Source organism: Musca vetustissima, unplaced genomic scaffold, assembly GCF_032173495.1.
Source record: "Musca vetustissima isolate MV318-11 ecotype Yass unplaced genomic scaffold, APGP_CSIRO_Mvet_v1 utg760830, whole genome shotgun sequence".
In the NCBI taxonomy this organism is placed as follows: domain Eukaryota; kingdom Metazoa; phylum Arthropoda; class Insecta; order Diptera; family Muscidae; genus Musca; species Musca vetustissima.
Window position 1 is genome coordinate 1 of NW_026878463.1, and position 24,070 is coordinate 24,070.

At 36.2% G+C, this 24,070-nt stretch overlaps 1 protein-coding gene across 1 annotated transcript; it reads left to right on the forward strand.

The window, feature by feature from the left end:
- The first annotated feature begins 3,378 nt into the window (after positions 1-3,378).
- LOC133323217 (aminoacylase-1-like) lies at positions 3,379-23,336 on the forward strand. Its single transcript, XM_061532173.1, has 6 exons — positions 3,379-3,472; positions 15,830-16,174; positions 20,108-20,254; positions 20,317-20,600; positions 22,928-23,064; positions 23,124-23,336. Exons 1-6 carry the CDS (start codon positions 3,388-3,390, stop codon positions 23,326-23,328), a joined length of 1,203 nt encoding a protein of 400 aa, XP_061388157.1. The 5' UTR covers positions 3,379-3,387; the 3' UTR covers positions 23,329-23,336.
- Positions 23,337-24,070: the final 734 nt, after the last annotated feature.

Sequence of the window (24,070 nt, forward strand, 5' to 3'; positions counted from 1 at the left end):
TATTAGATGACGGTATAGAGTGTATATCACCCCCTTAGGCAAAATGAAGTCAGAATTGCAATCAATCGGCTGAAAAATAATAAAGCAGGAGGTGTCGATGGTTTACTAGCCGAACTATTCAAGACTGGTGATCAGATGCTGGTAAGGAGCATGAACCAGCTGATTAGTACAGTTTGGCTAGAGGAAAGCATGCCCAATGATTGAAACCTCAGCATCCTGTGTCCCGGGCACAAAAAAGGAAACAAGACGATATGTGCCAACTATAGAGGAATAAGTCTCCTTCCCATCGCATCGTGCTATCCAGCGTGCTGTGTGTGAACGAACAATGGTCAATGACATTATTGAACCATACCAATGCGGCTTCAGACCTGGCAAATCCATCATTAACCAGATTTTCACTCTGCGCCAAATCCTTGAAAAATCCACGTCTGCCGCATTCGACAGCCCTATCCGTTCAGAGGTGTTTAAAGCAATGTCTGCATTCGGCATTCCTGCAAAATTCATACAGCTATACAGGATAACTTTAACTGGCACAAGATCAACAGTTAAAGTCGGAAAGGACCTCTTGGAGTCTGTTTATTGAGAACAACAATTAATTTACCAAATGCTATTTTTCTGGTCGGGTATATAGGCTATTCATTGGTCATATATAAAGCCGCATTCGACAGCCCTATCCGTTCAGAGGTGTATAAAGCCATGTCTGCGTTTGGCATTCCTGCAAAATTAATTCGGCTATGCAGGATAACATTAAATGACACATGGTCAGCAGTTAAAGTCGCAAAGGACCTCTCGGAGCCCGTTTAATACCGAAAGAGGATTCAGACAAGGTGACAGGGTTTGTCGTATGACCTTTTTAACATCCGGCTGGAAAAGGTCATACGAGAGCCAAAAGTGAACAGAAAAGGCACTCTGTACACCAAAAAACACATGTTACCCGCCTAAGCCGATGACATCGACATAATGGCTCGAACACTGAGAGCGGTAACAGCCACCTTTGAACAAAATTGAGAAGGACTCTGCCAAAGTGAGTCTGACAGTAAATGGCGATAAGACCAAGCTGATAGTATCAACACGCAAGACGTCCAGTAGACTTGGGCCAATTGTGGAACTTGAAAACCACAGCTTCGAGGTAGTCAAGGATTTTTTATACCTTGGTGCCGCCATAAACAAAACGAATGACATCAGTTTTGAAATTCGGAGAAGGATAGTGATGGCCAACCGATACTACTATGGTCTGAGCAAACAACTCAAAATCAAGGCCACCTCCCGCCAGACCAAACTCACACTCTACAAGACGCTGATACTACCCGTGCTGTTATATGGATCTGAAGCATGGCAGATGAGGAATCTCTTGGAGTGTTTGAGAGAAAAATTCTCCGAAAGATCTATGGGCCGATCTGGGCGTTGACGGTAAATATCGCCATCGAATGAACCATGAGTTGTACCAGCTATTCTCGACATCGACATTGGTAGACGACTACGTTGGCTAGGTCATGTTGTGAGAATGGATGAAGATGCCCCAGCCCAGAAGGCGTATAAAAGCGAACCAGCTGATGGTTCACGCAGAAGGGGAATGCCACGAATACGATGGAAAGATCAAGTGGAAGACAACATTACCGAATATGGTCTTTCAAATTGGAAAAACTGCGCAAAAGAACGACGAGCCTGGAAATCTTTTCTAAGTTCGGCTTATGGAACGAAAGTTCTGTCACAAGCCAGCTATGTAAGGATTTATTATTTTTTTTTAATTATTACAAGGCGTGGATTTATAAAAAAATATTTTTTTAAAGGCGTGGATTTATTAAAAAAATATTTTTTAAAGGCGTGGATTTATTAAAAAATATTTTTTAAAGGCGTGGATTTATTAAAAAAATATTTTTTAAAGGCGTGGATTTATAAAAAAATATTTTTTTTAAAGGCGTGGATTTTTTAAAAAAATATTTTTTAAAGGCGTGGATTTATTAAAAAATATTTTTTAAAGGCGTGGATTTATTAAAAAATATTTTTTAAAGGCGTGGATTTATTAAAAAATATTTTTTAAAGGCGTGGATTTATAAAAAAATATTTTTTAAAGGCGTGGATTTATAAAAAAATATTTTTTAAAGGCGTGGATTTATAAAAAAATATTTTTAAATATTTTTTTTAATATTTTTTAAAGCCGTGGATTTATTAAAAAATATTTTCTAAAGACGTGGATTTATTAAAAAATATTTTTTAAAGGCGTGGATTCATTAAAAATATTTTTTAAAAAGCGTGGATTTATTAAAAAATATTTTTTAAAGGCGTGGATTCATTAAAAATATTTTTTAAAAAGCGTGGATTTATTAAAAAATATTTTTTAAAGGCCTGGATTTATTTAAAAATATTTTTCTTTTTTTGTGTCTATTTTGCCTCCCACTGTATTAAAAATGTTCATAGGAACTGCATTTTTCGTAACAAACCATGTCTTCTTCATGTTACTCTTCAAAATCAAACAAAACAAAACACAACTTTCTCCTATCACTGAAGTGGTAAGAGAAGTTATGGGTATATCAATTGTTATTGTTGTTGTTGCTGTATACAAGCCATCCAAACAGCAAACATTGTCCCCAACGCCAAACATTTTTCTTATTATCAAAACAAACTCTCTTTTACACACTCTCTCTTCTTTGTTATACACCACAGACACACACACACACACACGAACCCCCCAATAGTAATGGAGCCGAGGATGGCCGCCGTCGTTGCCGCCGCCGCCACCACTGTGTTAAACAGCTTAAATACCTGGTGATTAAGAGGGGCATAATTCAGTTTGCTCTGAGTAGTCGGTCGAGATCCACACATAGCGAAGAAAAGACAAAGTAAGGAAACGGTAATTGTGTATTGTTGTTGTTGTAATTAAAAGTGAGTGAGATTAGAACTTTCTCGTCGCTGTTGTTGTGCTTATGTGTATACATTTCTCGGCATACTCCCTCTGCTGCTGGGTGGTGGGAGTGAAACAAATTCATGTTTGAGAATGAATGAACAGTTCAAGTGGGGTTGCTGTCAACGTCGCCGTCACTGATGCTGCTGCTGCTGCAGTAGTTGTTTGTGTAATACAATGTGTAAACAGCTGATTTGGTGACAACTACAAGAAAATTATACATATTGTAAATCAGCTAATGGATGGCATTTATAAATGCGGCATCTAGCAATGATGCTGGTGCTGCTTGGCCTGCATCTAATAAATAAATAATTTGTCAATTAGTGTTTCGAAAATTATTTCATTGACCAATTTATTTCAATTAAATGCCATCGAGTGTTCAAAAAAATAAAAAAAAACTACAACAACGCATCAAAACACCAAAAATTCTAAGCAGAGATTATTTCACTTTTGTTTTTATAGGGCGAGAATTAACAACAAACAAAATGAGTGCCTGGGAAAATAATAAAGAAATTCAAATATTCCGTGAATATCTACGCATTCCAAGTGTCCATCCAGATATTGATTATGGTGAGTCTATTTTTCTATTATTATTTTCATTTTTTTTTGGTATTAGAAATACATCCGATTATCACAGACTGTTTGACGTTAGTTTGTAAGCTATGAAATGAATTGTTGAATGATTGTCTGCCCCGAGGCAGCATCACACCACCCTTTAAATATTTGTTTTTTACAGTCGAACGCAAAATTGTGGGACTAAAAAAAATAATTAAATGAAAATTAAAAAATAAACATGCTGAAAATTTTATAAAAATATTTTTTAATAAAAATATTTTTAATAAAAATAATTTTTAATAAAAATATTATTTAATAAAAATATTTTTTAATTATAAAAATATTTTTTTTTAATAAATTTACGCCTTGGAAAATTTTATAAAAATATTTTTTAATAAATTCACGCCTTGGAAAATTGTATAAAAATATTTTTAAAAAATTCACCTACTCCAAAAGTTTATAAAAATTTATTTTAATTTTATAAAAAAAAATAATTATAAATTTAAAATTAAAATTAAAAAATAAACATGCTGAAAATTTTATTAAAATATTTTTTAATAAAAATATTTTTTAATTATAAAAATATTTTTTAATTATAAAAATATTTTTTTAATAAATTTACGCCTTGGAAAATTTTATAAAAATATTTTTTAATAAATCCATGCCTTGGAAAATTTTATAAAAATATTTTAAAAAAATCCACGTACTCCAAAAGTTTATAAATATATATTTTAATTTTATAAAAAAAAAATTAAAAAATCCACGCCTTGGAAATTTTTATATATTTTTTTAAATAAATTCAAGTCTTGTTATAATTCAAAAAATATTCTTTTTGAATTATAACAAGACTTGAATTCTTGTAATAATTTTGAAAATTATTTTTTAATAAATCCACAAAATGGAAAATTTAAAAAAAATATTTGTTTCAAAGATTCAGCTCTACCTGGCTTGTGACAGAACTTTCGTTCCATAAGCCGAGCTTAAAAAAGATTTCCAGTGGCGTCGGTCTTTTGTGCAGATTTTTTCCAATTTGAAAGACCATATTCGGTAATGTTTTCTTCCACTTGGCCTTTCCATCTTATTCTTGGCCTTCCACTTCTGCGTGAACCATCAGCTGGTTCGCTTTTATATGCCTTGCTGGACTGGGGCATCTTCATCCATTCTCACAATTTTTTTTTTTTTTTAATAAATTCAAATCTTGAAATAATTTTAAAAAATATATTTTAAAGAATTCAGGCCTTGTAATAATTCTGAAAATTATGTTTTAATAAATCCACGAATTGGAAAATTTTATAAAAATATTTTTTCAATAAATTCAGGTCTAGCTGGCTTGTGACAGAACTTTCGTTCCATAAGCCGAGCTTAGAAATGATTTCCAGGCGCGTCGGCCTTTTGCGCAGTTTTTCCAATTCCAATGAAATACCATTTTCGGCCATGTTTTCTTCCACTTGACCTTTCCATCGTATTCTTGGCCTTCCCCTTCTGCGTGATCCACATCAGCTGGTTCGCTTTTATATGCCTTTTGGGCTGGGGCATCTTCATCCATTCTCACAACATGACCTAGTCGTAGTCGCTGCAGTTCAATTCATCTAACAATAACGATGTCCGAGAAAAGCTGATACAACTCATGCTTCATTTGACGGCGACATTCACCGTCAACGCAGATCGGCCCATAGATCTTTTGGAGAATTTTTCTCTCAAACACTCCAAGAGCTGCCTCATCTGCTTGCGCAAGTACCCATGCTTCAAATCCATACAACACAGCACGGGTAGTATCAGCGTCTTGTAGTCTGTGAGTTTGGTCTGGCGGGAGGTGGCCTTGCTTTTGAGGTGTTTGCTCAGACCATAGTAGCATCGTTTGACCATCACTATCCTCCTCCGAATTTCAAAACTGATGTCATTCGTTTTGTTTATGGCGGTACCAAGATATATAAAATCTTTGACTACCTCAAAGCTGTAGTTCTCAAGTTCCACAGTTGGTCCGAGTCTACTGGACGTCTTGAGCGTTGACACCATCAGCTTGGTCTTCTTGCCGTTTACTGCCAGGCCCACTTTGGCAGACTCCTTCTCAATTTGTTCAAAGAGGTGGCTGTTACCGCTCTCAGTGTTCGACTCATTATGTCGATGTCATCGGCGTAGGCGGGTAGCATGTGTTGTTTGGTGTACAGAGTGCATTTCTGTTCACTTTTGCCTCTCGTATGACCTTTTCCAGCAGAATGTTAAAAAGGTCACACGACAAACTATCACCTTGTCTGAATCCTCATTCGGTATTAAATGGGCTCCGAGAGGTAATTTCCAACTTTAACTGCTGATCTTGTGCCTGTAAAATTTATCCTGCATAGCCGAATTCATTTTGCAGGAATGCCAAACGCAGTCATGGCTTTATAGAACTCTGAACGGATGGGGCTGTCGAATGCGGCTTTATAGTCGACGAATAGGTGGATTGTGTCGATGTGTTTTTCGTGAGTTTCTTTCAGGATTTTGCGCAGAGTGATAATCTGGTCAATGGTGGATATGCCAGGTTTGAAGCCACATTGGTATGGTCCAATAATGTCATTGACCATTGGCTTCAGTCGTTCACACAGTACGCTGGATAGCACTTTATATGCGATGGGAAGAAGGCTTATTCCTCTATAGTTGGCACATATCGTCTTGTCTTCTTTTTTGCGCACGGGACACAGGATGCTGAGGTTCCAATCATTGGGTATGCATTCTTCTAGCCAAATAGTACTAATCAGCTGGTGCATGCTCCTTACCAGCATCTGACCACCAGTCTTGAATAGTTCGGCTTGTAACCCATCGGCACCTGCTGCTTTATTATTCTTCAGACGATTGATTGCTATTCTGACTTCATCTTGGCTAGTTAGTATACACTCTATACCGTCATCTATTATTGGTTCTGGGGTATCCCATTTCACTGCTACTATATGTTACCAGAAGTTTTTCAAAATGCTCCATCCAGATCCTCAGCAGGCTGTCTTTATCTATCACCAGGTGTCCTTCTTCATCTCTACAGGAGGATGTGCCTGCACCAAAGCCTTCGGTTTGGTGTTTTTCCCCTTGGTAGAATTTTCGGACTTCATTCCTCGGACTCCTGTACATCTCGATTTGCTCACGCTCACGTTTTTCTTTCTTCTTTTTTCTGAAAACACGTTTCTCCTCTCTCTTGTTCTTCCGATAATTCTCCATCACATTAGTGTTGCTACTGTTCGTTACTACTACCCTTTCTCAGCCCTGAATCTACGAACATTACCCACTTTTTTTAGACCATGTTAGGAAATTCAATCATTTCCCCTCCCTCTTCAATATTATCCTTCCCACCTTATGACACACCTTCTTCTTCGTCATAGTTTTGTTTTTTCTCATTTGTTTTATTGATTACCTGCAAAAATAATTATCAATCAGCTGATATCTATTATTTTGCAACAACAAACAGCTGACGGAGGAAAAAATATAATATAATGCTATTGGCCTGACTGGCTGGTCGGTCCCCCATTCAACTGAAATGGAAAATTCATACATATGTGCATTCACATCCTGTCAAGAGCACATAGACACACAGTCATACAATGGCAAGGTCGACAACAATTCTCAGTTGTGTTCACTAGCGCATTTTCTTGTTTGTTGTTGTTGGTGTTTTTTTTAGTTCCATGCCAAACTGAAGAACTTCCTTGACCTTTCAACTTGCCAACAAGCCAACCATTATGGTAAGAGTTTTAATTTCATTGGCATAAAAAACACATGTTTTTTCGGATTGGAGTTGACATGGAGGTGTATCGGATTTAAAAAATATATATTTTTTTTTTAAATAAAAAATTTTTGAAAAAATGTATTTTTTTAATTTTTTTAAATCAAAATTTTTTTGGAAAAAATATATTTTTTTTAAATTTCAATTCCCTAATTTTTTTTTTTAAATCAAAATTTTTTTGAAAAAATATTTATTTATAAATTCCAATATTTTGAAAAAAAATGAGTTAAAAAACTCCACGCAAATCGTTTCATTGGGAAAAAATATTTTTCAAAAATTCCATGATTGATGAAAATAATGAAAAATATTTTTTTTAATCCACGACAATCGATTTGTGAAAAAAAATTATGGCAATTTAGGGGCTATTAAAAAAATACTTTAAAAAATCCTCACCTAAGGCTAAGAAAAAAATTAATCCAATTTAGGGGCTATTAAAAAATAGTTTATCAAATCCTCACCTAAGGCTTCGGTAGAAGAAATATTTATTAAAATCCTAACCAAAGGCTTCTATGGGAAAAAATTATTTTAAAAAATCCTCTCCGTCTATGGACAAATTTTTATTTTTTTAAATCCTCGCCCAAGACTTCCATGAAAAAAAAATATTTCTCTTAAATCCGCATCTAAGGCTGCTATGGTATGGTAAAAGGTATTAAAAGGTCCACGACTCTGAACCACATTGAAAAATATTTTTTTAAAATCCTCGCCTACTTCTCTTCTCTAGTTCCTCTATCGTCAACTAATTAATAACTAATTTAAGTTAAAAATTTCGCTCGTATCTCCAATACATCCTAATGTCCGAATAAGCCCATTTAAGCCAGCAAATTCCACCAAATTTCTATGAAAAGAAACGATATACGCTAATGGGCCAAAGTAGACTAAATAAAAATCAATGTGACCTCAAAGATATATACTGTAAAATAAAAAAAGTGAAAATTATGCACGTGATTGTAAAAATGCACGAGCCTCTTGGAGAACTAAAAAACCTGGTGGTCGGAGAAACTATTTTTTTACTTTATAAATTTTGGTTTTTGGATTATTTTATTTTTTAAATAATTTTTTGAATTGAAGAAAGGACACACTTGTGCCCAGGCTGGTGGTTTTATTGAGAGTATTACTATATACAGCTTACATACTAGATAAGAAAACTTAACACTACTGTCTCTACTTTCTCCTTAATATCTTCTATTCTCTCTTTACATCTCTCAGAGACTGGAGAACAGTTTCGAGCTATGGATCCTCAAAAACTTTGTAACTCAATGTGCTCTTTTGAAAGCATTGCAAGTAGCTTCATTATAATTTTGCAGTAAGTCAACATCGTCATTTCCCCAAAAATGTGAACATCCTAAGGGTCAACTTTTCCGACCTCAATCGTTTAATTCTCTAGGCATTCTCCTTTATGTTTGTATTGGTTCAGCTTTCTCTTTATATTAAGCGATATGTCATCACCCTGAATATCTAATATATTTACATTCGTATCTATTTCATCATCAATATTTCAATATCAATCATCAATATTTTGCTGGTTCTGCTTTCTCCTTAATATCTTCTATTCTCTCTTTACATCTCTCACAGACTGGAGAACATTTTCGACTTCTTGATTCTCCAAAACTTAATATTTTTCTGCTAACCTCAATGTGCTCTTTTGAAACCATTGCAAGTAGCTTCATTATCATTTTGCAGTAAGTCAACATCCCCAAGAATGTGAACAGCATAAAAGTCAGCTTTGCCGCTCTCAATCGATGGATTCTTGAGACAGTCTCCTTTATTTTTGTATTAGCTTAGCTTTCTCTTTATATTAAATGATAGGCCATCACCCTGCGTATTTAATATATTAACATTCGAATCTATTTCTTAGAACTCTAAATTCATCGTCATCAATATTTTGGTTTCCTGTTTTCTAGTTAACATATTCTCCGTAATGGGAAAATCATGCCTTATACCTGCGTATTTAATATATTTACATTCGAATCTATTTCTGATACTCGCCAAGAACTCTGAGTTCATCATCAATATTTTGCTGGTTCTGCTTTATACTTAATATCTTCTATTCTTTCTTTACATCTCTCAGAGACTGGAGAACATTTTCGAGCTCTGGATCCTCAAAAGCTTCGTAACTCAATGTGCTTTTTTGAAAGCATTGCAAGTAGCTTCATTCTAATTTTGCAGTAAGTCAACATCCGCATTTCCCCAAAAATGGAACATAACATAAATGTCAGCTTTCCTGCCCTCAATCGATGCATTCTTGAGGCAGTCTCCTTTATTTTCGTATTTCTATCCATATTAACGGATATGGTATTTAATATATTTACATTCGAATCTATTTCTGATGCTCTCCAAGAACTCTAAATTCATCATCAATATTTAGCAATTTCTGCTACCTCGTTAATATCTTTTATTCTCACTTTTCATCTCTCATAGGCTGGAGCTCTGAATCCTCAAAAAATGCGATCTTTTGAAAGCATTATAATTTTGCAGTAAGTCAAAATCTGAATTTCCCCAATATTGGAACAACATAAGAGTCAGGTTTGCCGCCCTCAATCAATGCATTCTTTAGGTAGTCTCCTTCATGTTTTGTATTGGCTCAGCTTTCTCTTTATATTAATCGATATGTCATCACCCTGCGTATTTAATATATTTACATTCGAATCTATTTCTGGAATTCTCCAAGAACTCTGAACTCATAACCAATAATGATTAAGTCCCACTCCTATTTCAAAATAAATGTCTATTTTATGTATGCTAAAATTTCGTAAGCTGAAAATCATCTTATGATGCCTTCAACCTGGATGTTTAATATATTTACATTCGAATATACTTCTGATACTCTCCCATAACTCTGAATTCATCATCAATATTTTACTGTTTTTGCTTCCTTGTTTATATCTTCAAATCTCTCCAATTCTCGATCTTTAAAGACATCGATTATCATTACAATTTTGTAGAAAGCCAACATCCGCATTTCTCCAAAAATACAACAGCATCATGAGCCAGGATAAAATCCAGCTTCCACGCCTCCGAATCGATTCATTCTTGAGGCATTCTCCTACATATTTGTGTTGACGCGGCTTTCACGGAAGTTTTTTTTACTTTCGCGCATGCAAGGACCTCCACGGTCAGGGTTAACCGTCTGGATATCAGCAGTTTCTCCAAATAGCTGTTTCTTTTCTGTCGTGAGCTTTGAAAGACTTTGTCTCACTTCTTTCACAAACTTATGAGCCTCCTCACACCTTCGGCACCATGTCTTTGCTCACTTCTTCCAACATCGTATCAGCCTCTTCGCACCTTCGGCACTATTTAACGGTTTTGTTGGCCTTAGGAGTTGTTTGCTCACAATCGCAGAATGGTAACGGGCTCGTGGACAGATCAACGATATTCGCCGTAACTGAGTTATTTAGACTTTGCACCATAATGTCTCTAATATAGTCACACTTCTAGAAGTGTTACGTATGTAACGAATGACATGGGGTTAAACCTTTTCTTACATAAAATCATCCTTAAATCGGAAAATGTTTAGGGTTTTGCCCAACATTTTCCTTGTGATGTTCTCATCGTAATTCCCTGTAATGGCGTTGCTTCTCCGCGTTATGGAATATTTATAATCAAAAACAAAAATTTTCTGGTGTATCTGGTCTTTGAATGTAATGCTCCAACTAAAATACCGACAACATAAATATAAGGTCTGCTCAGAATTTTCTTTCTGATCGCCATGCTCAGGGGACTATTAACCCCTTCTCTGGCCTTGTTTGTTCGTTTTCTGAAATATTTTTAATCAAGCTGCGAAGTCTTTTATTTCATCCGATCTTTGAATGTAATGTTCCAAATATTCAATGGATCGGAAGATAGGTTCTGTTTCTCCGGGTTCTGGAATATTTATAATCAAGCTGCGAAGTCTGCCAAACACAAGTCTTCTACTTCATCTGGTCTTTGAAAATACCAATAGCATAAATATTCTATGAATCGGAAGATAGGTTCAGTAGTTGTTTTCGAGGTCTCAGAATAATTACAAGATATTGCCGTTTCTATGGAAAAATATTTTTTAAGAAAATCTTTCCCCGATGGAGGCAAATGTATATATTTTAAAAAATTCATATCTCAGCCTGAATCGTCTGACGAAACCATTCTCCCTTTTTTCAAAATTCCAAAATAAATCCCTTTAATAAAATATCACAATTAAGTCCCGGCGTCCACGTGCATAGGAAACAATTACACTAATCGTCGGGGAGAATGCAAGCGGGCACATTGACTTCCGATAATTTCGGCCCTTTTCTAGTACATATCTCCTGCTAAAGCATTTAGCAGTGCAGATTTCTTGCTTCGAAACAATTACAAGTAACCATTATCCTCCCATTCTGGAAAATACATTACAAAATCCTGCTGAGACTATTATGCCTTGGGCTTTAGCCACCATCAATCAGTCCAACAATGATTCTTTGGTCCAGAATCCTTAGTAATTCAATACCACTATTATTATTAGTCGTCGTAACTGTGGGCAAATGAACAATTTTTTCAAAAAGTCAAAACGATAACAAAGAAGTATTCACAGCAGAACAAAGAAGCAGTAGCGGTGGCTGTGGCACGTGTGTGTGATGCTAATTTCCAATTGAATGCCAATTCAACCACCTTTTCTGGTGTTAAATCTGCACCATATTCCACTCCTATAAAAAAGAGAGCGATACAAAATGGGAGAGCGGAAGTTAGCATTCCCTTGTTAACGTTAACTATGCCCTTCTCATTTTTTTCCAAATTCTAAAATTGCTACAAAGTTATTTTTAGGTAGCATAAAACGTTTTAACGGAAACCGGAATTGTATTTTTTTTTTGTGAAAAAATAATTGAAACATTTTGTCGCCTGCAATTATCGACAATTGTTCAATGGTCTTCGTTTACTCAACAATTTAAATAATAAATTGTGTGTGCACAATTTTCATTACACACGCTCATAATTAGGATACACCATTTAAGTTAAATATAAGGATGGCTCACATGCCACAATTTATCGTGTAGATAATTATTTCTCCCTTTTTCAAAATAACAAAGCAAAATTAAATGACTACTCCTTACAGAATTTCCAATGAATTCAAACCCCACAGAAACCAACAAAGAAGACAGTCTCAGCTGATGCGTTCATCAGCTGATTCGATTATCAGCTGATACATTTAACAGCTGATGAATTTGTTTCGTAGGATCAGCTAATAAATAGTTGTTCCCTTTTTTCAGGCCTGCCATATATTCTCGAGTAAGAGATATTTACTGTCTGCTTAGTCCTCTTGAAATTCCCAATCCTCACGAAAGAATTTTCCTTATATCCGTCGACGGGAAGATATTTTCCTTCTTGGCGGGTTTGATATTCCTTATCATCTTCACCGCTTCCGAGAAAGTTGAAGGAAGGTGAGACTTATTTGCTGCTGTTAGCTCTTCCTTCCCCGTGTCCAGTTTTTGCCTTAGTGCCTCAGATAGGTTCTTCTTTCTTGTGGTAAACTTAGCAATGTCTTTTCTCACTTCTTCTTGTCGTCCTCAGTCTATGGATTCTTCGGATTGTCTCCTTCAATTTTGTGTCGGCTCAGCTTTGTCTTTATGTCCGTCAACAGGAAGATCTTTTCCTTCTTGGCGGGTTTAGCATTCCCAATCATCTTCGCCGCCTCCGAGGAAGTGGAAGGAAGGTCTGACTTATTTCCTGCTGTTAGCTTTTCCTTCTCCGGTTTATCACGTGGAAAGTTTTTACCCTAGTGTCTCAGATAGCTGTTTCTTTCTTGTGATGAACTTAGCAGTGTCCGTGCTCACTTCCTCCACCATCATATAAGCCTCTTTGCACATTCGTCACACTCCAATGGTTATATTGTTTTTACTCTCGTGTTCAACATAGAATTTGAGTTTGAGTGACCGTCTGTCACGGAATTTCTAATTCTCTCCCCTCTTCGAAGAATGTGGCACCCTTTACCAGTTATGTGGACCTCACTCTCGACCTGGAGAATGTTCAGTCTCCTAATTTGATATTGATTCCCCGTCTGTCTTGGACGATTGGGTTGGCCTTGCTCTTCCCCGGCGTATATATTTCTGTTACTCCAGGATCATCAATATTTGCTTCCACGTTAATATCATCTATTCTCTTTTCATCATTTCTCAGACGCTGAAGAACCTTTTCGAGTAGTCGATCTTTAAAGACATCCTATTTTTCCTGTTGATCCTAAATGTGATCTTTTAAAGCATTGCTTTTCATTTTGTAATGAAGTCAACATCCTCTCATGTCTGCTCACAATCGCAGAATGACAACGGGGCATGACTCATGACCAGATCAACAACTACTGCCGGTACTGCACTTTTTAGGCTCTGCTCTGAAACGAATGTTGAGTTAGTATCTATCGTATTAGAAGTAGAAATAATTTATATTGGGAGTGGAATGATATTTGGGGCTATCTGGAAATTCCAGTGAGAATATATCGAGGCTATATCCAGTCTATTTCCCGTTGTTGTTATATTGCAGCGAATGCTTGGCCTCCTAATTTGTGAACTATTGACTCAAAATCCGTCCTTCAATGTGTATCATATAGTGATACATTATTTAGAAGGCCAATAAAGCGATCAGCTCATTTTATATCTTCGACTACAGATACCAAGACAGCCAAATTGTAGGAGATGTTTGCTCACAATAGCAGGATGACAAAGGGGCCAGATCAACAACTACCGCCGGTACTGAGCTATTTAGGCTTGCACCGAAACGAAGGTAGAGTTAGCATCTATCGTATCAGATGTAAAAATTATTGGTGTTGAGTGTGGAAGAATATTTGGGGCTGTCTAGAAAATCCGCCTATTGAAGGATTGACAAATTGTGTATAGTATTCGAAATATGAAATATTGATGTTGAGAGTGGAACAATGGAACAAATGTAAGGCTATCTGAAAAGTCATGTGAGAATATATCGAGTCTATCTTCATAAGGATACAATTACCATCCGCTTATTTGGAAGATCTTCCCAAAACGAAAAGTGAAAATATGTCAGCGGTTCATTCGGAAACTAAACCTATTAAAGGAATGACAGGAAATTTGTGGATGATTTGAAGTATGGACCAGTATCTATCGGATTAGAAGTAGAAATTATTGATGTTGAGAGTGGAGCAATATTTAAGGCTATCTGAAAACTCAAGAGAGAAAATATCGAGTCTATCTCCCTAGCAGTTACCCTCCGCTTATTTGGAAAATCTTCTCAAAGCGGAAAGAGAAAATATTTCTGCGGTTCAAACGAAAACTCGGCTAGTATGGACTAGTATCTATCGGATCAGAAGTAGAAATTATTGATGTCGGAAGAGGAAAAAACTTTAAGGCTATCCGAAAAGTCAATACAAGTCTCCGCCGATTATCTGGGAGATCTTCACAAAAAGAAAATTGAAAATATTTCAGTGGTTCATTCGGAAACTCGGCCTATTAAATTAGTGACCGATTATGTTAAGGATTCGAAGTAGAAAACTAGTATTTGTCGGATCAGAAGTAGAAATTATTGATGTTAAAAGTGGAAAAAACTTTAAGGCTATCTTAAAAGTCAAGGGAGAATATATCGAGACTATCTTCGTAAGGATACAAGTTTCCCCCAGCTTCTTAGGATATATTATTTCACAAAATCCAAACAGAAAACGCTTCATCGGGTTATTCAATAACTCCGTCTGATATTGGCAGATCATGTAAAGGGTTAAACGTATGGGTTAGTACCTATTGGTTTAGAAGTAGAAATCATTGCAATCCTGTGCGGGTATATGAAGTTTATCTTCCGATTTGTAAGTTCTTGATTTTGTAACGACTCAAATTTCCTACGTTTGCCTCAGTAATGGTAAAAACCGAATGGGTTTAACGGCTCATTCATTCTACACCTTCGCTTGATTATCGATATTGTACAGGGTGTAAAAGGATGGGCTAGTATCTATCGGATATGAAGTAGAAAATATTGATAATGGAACTGAAACAATTTGCAAAGTTCAATGTATCCAGAAAAGTTCAGAGTATGGCGAGAATAACCTTTAATATAGTAAACTTTTCTGAAGGTGTGGTATTTCTTAAACCGAATTATGTTTAAATATAAGTCTGGAGTATCGAATTACACCTGATCAATAAAATCTACGCCTCTCTCATAAACCGAATTATGTTTAAATATAAGTCTGGAGTATCCGATTAACACCTTATCTAACACTGATTTGATAATATGTTCCCGAATTACTTGCTGCTGGATTCCCCACTTAGCTATAAGTTATTTTACAATAAATATTATAAGAGTCCCTCCATTTCGTGCTCGCAGAAACCCCATAGATTTGGGGAAAACGTCCACCATTTCCTTTGTAAATATTTACTAAAACGTCCGATTAATTGTTCCTGAAAATTAATAAATACTGTGATCAAGAAGTGTGTCCGAACTTTCTGTCCGGTGTCCCAAAGAATAAAAAATGTGAGTGCGTAAAATGGTGTTGGTCTTTTGTACATTTTCCCCCCAAAAAAACAACTAACCTCAAAAAATTGGTAAACTGCACTATTCAAACAAAAACAAACGCATGTATGTATACACAAAATTTCCTAACACATTAAATTTCTAATTATTTCTTTCCTTTTTTCAAAAAAATCTGTAAATTTTTCTTTCTTTTGTAGAACCCTGCGTAGAATTCCTTAAAAAACAAGCCAATGATTTGGGTCTTCCAGTTAATGTCTATTATCCAGGGGGTAAAACTAAACCAATTGTCATCATCACCTGGCAAGGTACCCAACCAGAATTGCCTTCTGTCATATTAAATTCCCATATGGATGTGGTGCCCGTGTTCGAAGATAAATGGACGCATCCACCATTTTCCGCACACATGGATGCGGAGGGTAAAATATTTGCACGCGGTTCACAAGATATGAAATGTGTTGGTATGCAATATTTGGCTGCCATACGTGCCTTAAAGCAGAAGGGGATGCATATGAAACGTACCGTGCATGTGACATTTGTTCCAGGTAAGATTTGTTGAAGATTTTATTGCATTTTTATTTTCGTATTTTCTACTTGGCCTGATTCCTTATCTCGGGGTTGATTTATCTTTATGAAAATTTAGTGATGATAAGCGAGCTCTGTTTATTTTTCTCTCTCATAATTTTTAATAGCTCTTGCACCTAGAAAAAAATCACTTCTATAGATAAAGTAGTTGTGACCGTGAACGATAAGCAGCAAATTGCAGTCAATTGATAAGTAAACACGAAAAGTGAGACCCAGCAAACACCTTAGTCTAATCTCTAGCAGAGATTATGGGCCGCCATAATTAAGATTATATGAAGATTTTTTCACGCCACCTCTCTCATAAATTATGCAGGTTTCGGAGAAATCCCAAAAGTATGGTCTTGGATTACTGAATACTAATATCGCCAGGCTGAAGGAAAATTTCCTCTGCAAGCCATAAAATGTTTGCCATGTTACGACATCTAAGTTTATATTTGTCGATTCCGTTTTGAGATTGGGATCTTAGGACACCGAAACGAATATCTCTCTCTTTGCCTGATAAACTCGGATCTGTATAGATACACGGATATTCATTCGCGGAGTGAAAGCACGACTAATTCCGTTTTTGGAAATTTACACAAAATTATTAATATAAAAAGTGCTCCTTAAGAACTAAGTATTACAATATGACTTAACCTATCTTATCCGCTTGTGGACTGTAGACAAAAATAGATCCCTGTTTAAGTAAATATTCTCTCCTTTACACAAGACACCCACTGCAAGACATTCACCATCTTTCGTATTTGAAAACCATTTTCGCTACGTAAAAATTGCCTTTTCAGATTTTTTGAAGCTCTCACTTGAGACTTGTGATTTTATAGCGAGAACTGGCAGATTTGTCTAAGAATCCACCGATTGATTAGCTCGAAGTATGGATTAGTATCTATCGGATCTTACTACTTAGCTGGCTTGTGACAGAATATTTGTTCCATAAACCGAGCTTAAAAAAGATTTCCAGGCGCGTCGATCTTGCGGGCAGCTCTTCCAATTTGAAAGGCCATGTTTCGAAATGTTCTCTTCCACTTGATCTTTCCATCTAATTCATGGCCTTCCCATGCTGCGTAAGCCATCAGTAGGCTCGCTTTTATATGCCTTGTGGGGGAATCCTCATCCATTCTCATAACATGACGCTGCAGCTCGATCCGTCTGACTATGTCGATGTCCGAGAATAGATGATACAATTCATGGTTCCTTTTTCTTCCTGTGGAAGAGCTGAAGGTATTCTTCTTTCGCTTGGCCCAACCCTTCGAAATACCTAAAGGTCTTAAAGAAGTACTAACTTCTTATATTATATTGGCCTTACTGTCGTATTCTGACGCGGAATTTGAATTTGAGTCTCCGCCTGTCTAATTCTCTTCGCCTTTTCCAAAAATGTGAAGGTAGAGTTATCCTTCGTGGCATTTTTCCCCCTACATCTGGATTGGACTCATCGTCGTTGTATCTATTTCTGTTACTCCAAGAACTCTGAATTCATCATTCGTTAATATATCTTCTATTCTCTTTTCATCATATATCTGCCTGTTTGGGAATTTCTATTTCTCTTCGCCTTTTCGAACTACATCTGGATTGGACTCTTCTCCGTTGTATCTATTTCTGTTCCTCCAAAAACTCTGAATTCACCATCAATATTTGCTGTTTCTGCTTCCACGTTACTATCATCTATTCCTTTTTCATCATCTCTCTGAGGCTGAAGAACATTTTCGAGTAGTCGATTCTAAAAGACATCCAAGGATGGAACAATTCTCTCAAATATATATAGAAGTGTTTAAATTATATCGTCTGTAACGGATGATCTGAGATTGCTTGGCTTCTGAAGAACATTTCGAGTACTCGATTCTCAAAGACAAGAAAGAAACCTTCACCTTATATAGGATAGTGAACGCAATGTAAGAAGTCGACTAAAGCGATCGACTCATTTTATAAATTCTTGTGGCGATTCCCCCGAGTACAGATACCATGACATCTAAATCTGTTGGAGATGTTTGGTCACAGGATGACAATAGGGCGTGATTAAGAAATTAAATCCTCCACAAAGCATTTGGCAAGGATGATAATGAGTTCAGAAGTTCGGGACAGCATCCTTCTACCAAGAAGACATTGTTTCTGCTGTCCAAGCAATTGACAAGTCTTCGCAGGACCCTCGAAGCCAACACCGAAAGTTTTTGAGGCAACAAATGATACCACATGATCAAAAAATAGCCATCATTTACAAGGCTGATCCCGACGAACGTATCAGTGAGAATCATTGGTTGCTACTCATTGGTTGCTTATTTTCCTAACGGGCGAGTTTGACCATCAACAACTAGAATTTTGTAGGATTAATCTATATAAGGAGGTCAAGAACACAAACTGGTGGAATTAGGAGTCTGCTGACTTCGTTGTTTAGGCAGTAAATTACCTTGGATCTTTATAGAAGGAACAGGAATTAGCATCTTTTCTAGAGGCCTTTTGTGGGATGGTGATCTATGTCTATAGAACTTCTTCAGAATAAAATATTTTTGTTGCAAATCTAACGATTATTTCCCCAACGGACGAGCCTGACAGTCAATGAATAGAGTTTGGCAGGATTATCCTATATAAAACCGGTTCAGGAAGCAATTGAGAAACGATTGTCAGCAATTCTGAAGCTATAAACATTTGGCGTGGCATCTATCGGATTAGAAGTAGAAAATGAGTGAAGTTTGGCAATGGAAGAATATTTAAGCCTGAATGGAAAATCATGTGGGGAATGTATCGAATCAGAAGATCAGCTCCAGAATCAATTGAAGAAGGATTGTCAGCTATTCTGAAGAAACATTTGGTGTGATATCTATCGGATTAGAAATAGAAAATGAGTGTTGTTGGCAATGGAAGAGTATTTAAATCTAGATGGAAAATCGTGTGGGGAAGAAGGAGGTCAAGATCATAAATTGTGGGAACGATGGTCTCTTGACTTCATTCTTAAAGCAGTAAATTACTTCGAATTTTCCTGGGGAGAGTAGAAATTAGGCATTGATTCCTGTTGATGAGATCGCAGAACTCTCAGTTGAGAGGCTATTTGTTGTAGTTCTTGAAGGTTTTGGTTTGCAAATTTTCTCGAGATTTCTCCTGAAGAAAATACTTGTCCTTCCCCAACATTTTTGAGTCACGTTCAGAAAATTAAAATTTTCTCATCTAAGAATCCTTGGAGATATCAGCATCCTCTTTATTTTCGTTGGCTGTGGCTTGCGGATTTTGTTTTTCTCAACCCCCAGTAGAATATTTTCTCCCCCGCTGTGACATTAATTGCTTACACATAGCAATTATCCGGGTAACTTTTAATGTCTGCCAGACCAGAGACTTTTTAATGTTACAACCTTGTAATTTGATAATCAAATTGACAAATTTTTATTCAAAAGCCGACAAAATGGTGTTAATGGAAGTTACTCCTCTCCCCCACGACCTAAAATAGACTTTCAACTCTCCATAAAATGCTTTCAATTAACAATTAAGGGTTAGATTTGGCAAAGGAAAGATGTTGGGAATTTTAAAATAATTTTTGGTAAATAGTTGGGGTTACTAGGTCTGAAAATGGCTACTTTACCAAGGGTTCACTAGTTCGGAAGATTAGTTTTGTTGTAGTAGCTTTGTAGTTTTGAAATGTTTACATTTAATCGGATTTCGTTAACCCAGTGGGTTTCAATTGTCAATTCCTTTGCATATATGTCAAATAAATCCTCATAAAGTAGGTTAAACCTGTAAAAAGTTCCAATGTAAATGCCGTTTTAGAGGTTCCAGGTCGCTGATTTAAAATTTAAATTAAATAAAATTTAAGAGTATATGAGGTTAGGATTTCAGAGCCTTCAATATTAATTTTTTAATTTAATTTTAAAGTTTTTAGCTATTTTAATTTAATTTGTTTCCCCTGTTTTTAGATGAAGAAATCGGTGGCCACTTGGGCATGGAACCCTTCATCGAAACCGAAGACTTCAAAAAGTTAAATGTTGGTTTCTCGCTGGATGAGGGTGTGGCCGCTGAGGATGACAGCTATTGTGTCTACTATGCTGAGAGATCGATTTGGCGTAAGTAACCTCTCCTAACTAAGATCCAATTTTTTATTTAAGAATTTTTCTTTGTTTTACAGAAATCCACTTCCAAATAACCGGACATGCCGGTCACGGCTCCCTGTTGCTAAAAAATACTGTCGGTGAAAAACTCCATTATATTCTCAATAAAATGATGGCCTTCCGTGAACACGAAGCCCAGCGCTTAGAAAACGATCCGTCCCTATCGATTGGTGATGTGACCACAGTTAATTTAACCACCATTAACGGAGGCGTTCAGAGTAATGTGGTGCCACCATTTTTGGATGTCTGTTTCGATATACGTCTAGCCATTACTGTGGATCATGAGGAATTTGAAAAGCAGGTAAAGATGTTTGTCAAAAAACATTTGGCTTGGTATCTTTCGGATTAGAAGTAGAAAATGAGTGATGTTTGGATGAGAAGAATATATGAGGAATATATCAGGAAGCAATTGACAGATCTCCTGAAGGTATAAACATTTGAAGCGGTATCTATCGGGTTAGAAGTAGAAAATATAAGTGGAAAAATATGTACGCCTATGTGGAAAATCATGTGGGGAATGTATCGGATTAGAGGTAGAAATTATTGATGTGCTTAATGGAAAAATATTTAAGCCTAGATGGAGAATCGTGTGGGAATCTATCGGATCAGAAGATCACTTCAGGAAGCAATTGACAGAGCAATCTGAAGGTATAAACATTTGAGGTGGTATCCATCGGATTAGAAGTAGAAAATGTGTGATGTTTGTAATGGTAAAATATGTAAGCCTATGTTAAAAATCATGTGGAGAATGTATCGGATTAGAAGATCAGTTCAGGAACCAATTGAAAAACGATGGTCAGGTCTTCTGAAGCTGTTAACATTTGGCTTGGTATCTATCGGATTAGAAGTAGAAAGATAGGAAATAGAAATTAATTAAATCTGTTTGCAATGGAAGAATATTTAACCCTATTTGGAAAATCATGTGAGGAATGTATCAGATCAGTCCTGGAAGCAATTGAGGAACGATTATCAGATCCTCTGAAGATATACAAATTGGGCTTGTTATCTATCGAATTAGAAGTAGAAATGAGTGATGTTTGGGTGAGCAAAATATTTCAGCCTTGATGGAAAATCATATGGAGAATGAATCGGAGCAGAAGATCAGTTCAGGAAGCAATTGAGAATCGATGGTCAGATCTTCTGAAGCTGTAAAAATTTGGTTTGGTATCTATCGGATTAGAAGTAGAAAATGTGTGATGGTGGCAATGGAAGAATATTTAAGCCTCGATGGAAAATCATGTGGAGAATGTATCGGATCGGTAGATCAGTTCAAGAAGTAATTGAGGAACATTTGACTTGGTATATATCGGATTAGAAGTAGAAATCATTGATGTGTCCAATGGAAGAATATTCAACCGTAGATGAAAAATCATGTGGAGAATGTATCAGATCAGAAGATAAGCTCAGGAAGCAATTGAGAAATGATTGTCAGGCCTTCTGAAGATATACAAATTGGGCTTGGTATCTATCGGATTAGAAGTAGAAAATATTGATGATTGCAGTCGAAGAATATTTAAGCCTAGATGGAAAATCATGTGCGGAATGTAACGGATGAGAAGATCAGTTCAGGAAGTAATTAAACAACGATTGTCAGCTATTCGGAAGCTATAAACATTTGGCGTGGTATCTATCGGATTAGTAGTAGAAATTGAGTGATGATTGCAATGAAGAATACTTAAGCCTATATGGAAAATCATGTGGAGAATGTATCGGATCAGAAGATCAATTCAGGAAGCCATTGAGAACCGATTGTCAGCTATTCTGAAGCTACAAACATTTGACGTGGTATCTATCGGAGTAGAAGTAGAAAATATTGATGATTGCAGTCGAAGAATATTAAAGCATATGTGAGGAATATATCGAATCGGAAGATGAGCTCAAGAAGTAATTGTAAAACGATTGTCGGGTCTTCTGAAGCTATAAACATTTGGCTTAGTATCTATCGGATTTGAAGTAGAAAATGAGTGATGTTTGCAATGGAAAAATATTTAAGCCTATGTGGAAATCATATGGGGGATCTATCGGGTCGGAAGATCAGTTCAGGAAGCCATTGAGAACCGATTGTCAGCTATTCTGAAGCTATAAACATTTGGCGTGGTATCTATCGGATTAGAAGTAGAAAATATTGATGATTGCAGTCAAAGAATATGTGGAGAATCATGTGGGGAATATATAGGATCAGAACATCATCTCAAAAAGTAATTGAGAAACGATTTTCAGGTCTTCTGAAGCTATAAACATTTGGCTAGGTATATATCAGAGTAGAAATAGAAAATGAGTGATGTTTGCAATGGGAAAATATTTAAGCTTAGATGGAAAATCATGTAGAAATATATCGGATCAATAGAAGATCAGGAAGCAATTGAGAGCGTAGAGTAGTGGTTTCTTGAAAAAATAAAAGGAAGATGGGGATAGTAGCCTATCCTTAGTCGTGGATTTTTTTAAATATTATTTGGCAGGCTATTCTTGGGCGCGGATTTTTTTAAATATTTAATTAGTTTCCTCTTCTACCTCCCCTTTCTTGCTATACCTCTTCCAATGTATTTCTTCTCTTACATGTGTTTGTTTTTCTTTTTATTTCATTTCACATTTATTCCTCACTCTGTCTCTCTCTCTTCCACTTTAAAGGTACGCAAATGGTGTGAAGAAGCTGGTGGTGACATTGAATTGCATTTCGAACAGAAACAACCCAAAGTTGAGCCCACAAAAACCGATAGTTCCAATATCTATTGGGTTGCATTTGAAAATTGTTTGGTCAAGGAATTGTAAGTCGAAGACACCTTCATACCTTCCAAGCTCTTCTGAAATCATTTCTTCTTTTTAGGGGCTTGAAAATCCGCAAACTTATCTTCCCCGGTGGCACCGACAGCCGTTATATACGCGCGGCTGGCATACCCTCAATCGGTTTCTCACCCATGATCAATACGCCCGTGCTATTGCACGATCATGATGAATACCTTAAGGCTGATACCTATTTGCGTGGCATTGAGATCTATGAAAAGCTAATACCAGCTGTATTGAATGCCTAGAAGATGATGATGCGAAGGGAGGGGTGTATTCTGCTGCTGACGATGACGATTGCACAATGAATCTGATTTTATTCCTGTTAACAAGTTACCTGAAGAAACGAAAAAAAACACACAGAAAAACCATTTTTTTTCTAACGCCGCTAAAAGCTTTGTTAATAAAAATTTTACAATAACTAATAATTAATAAAAATATAGAAATAAAGTAAGGACAATATACCTTAAAAATTGTTGGAGTTTTATTTCAAAAAGGATTTTTAAAAATATTTTTTCAAGAGCCTATCCTTAGGCGTGGATTTCTTTTAAAAAAATATTTTTAGACCTTAGCTTGTATTATTTTAAAAATATTTTCTGAAGCATATCTTAAGGCGTAGATGTTTTAAAAATATTTTTAGAGGCCTATTTTTAGGCGTGAATAGGGGCCTATTTTTAGGCCTGGAATTTTTATAATTATTTAATGTAAAACGGAAACATGACGTCGAAAAGCTGCAAACACAACAGATATCAGAAGCCTACTCCGCTCAACTTACCCAACTGCTTGACGAAAGCACCCCTTGTCCCGATAATAATATAGAAGCACAATGGCAGAGAATTGCCCACTCCCTACAAACTGCAACAAAAACAACACTTCTAGGGTGCCAAAGACCACCAACATCAATCCGTGGTGTGAAAAACGCAGCGTATGGTGCAAACCTGCGGACAGTAGCAACACGTAATGCGATGGAGAACTATCGAGAGAAAAGGA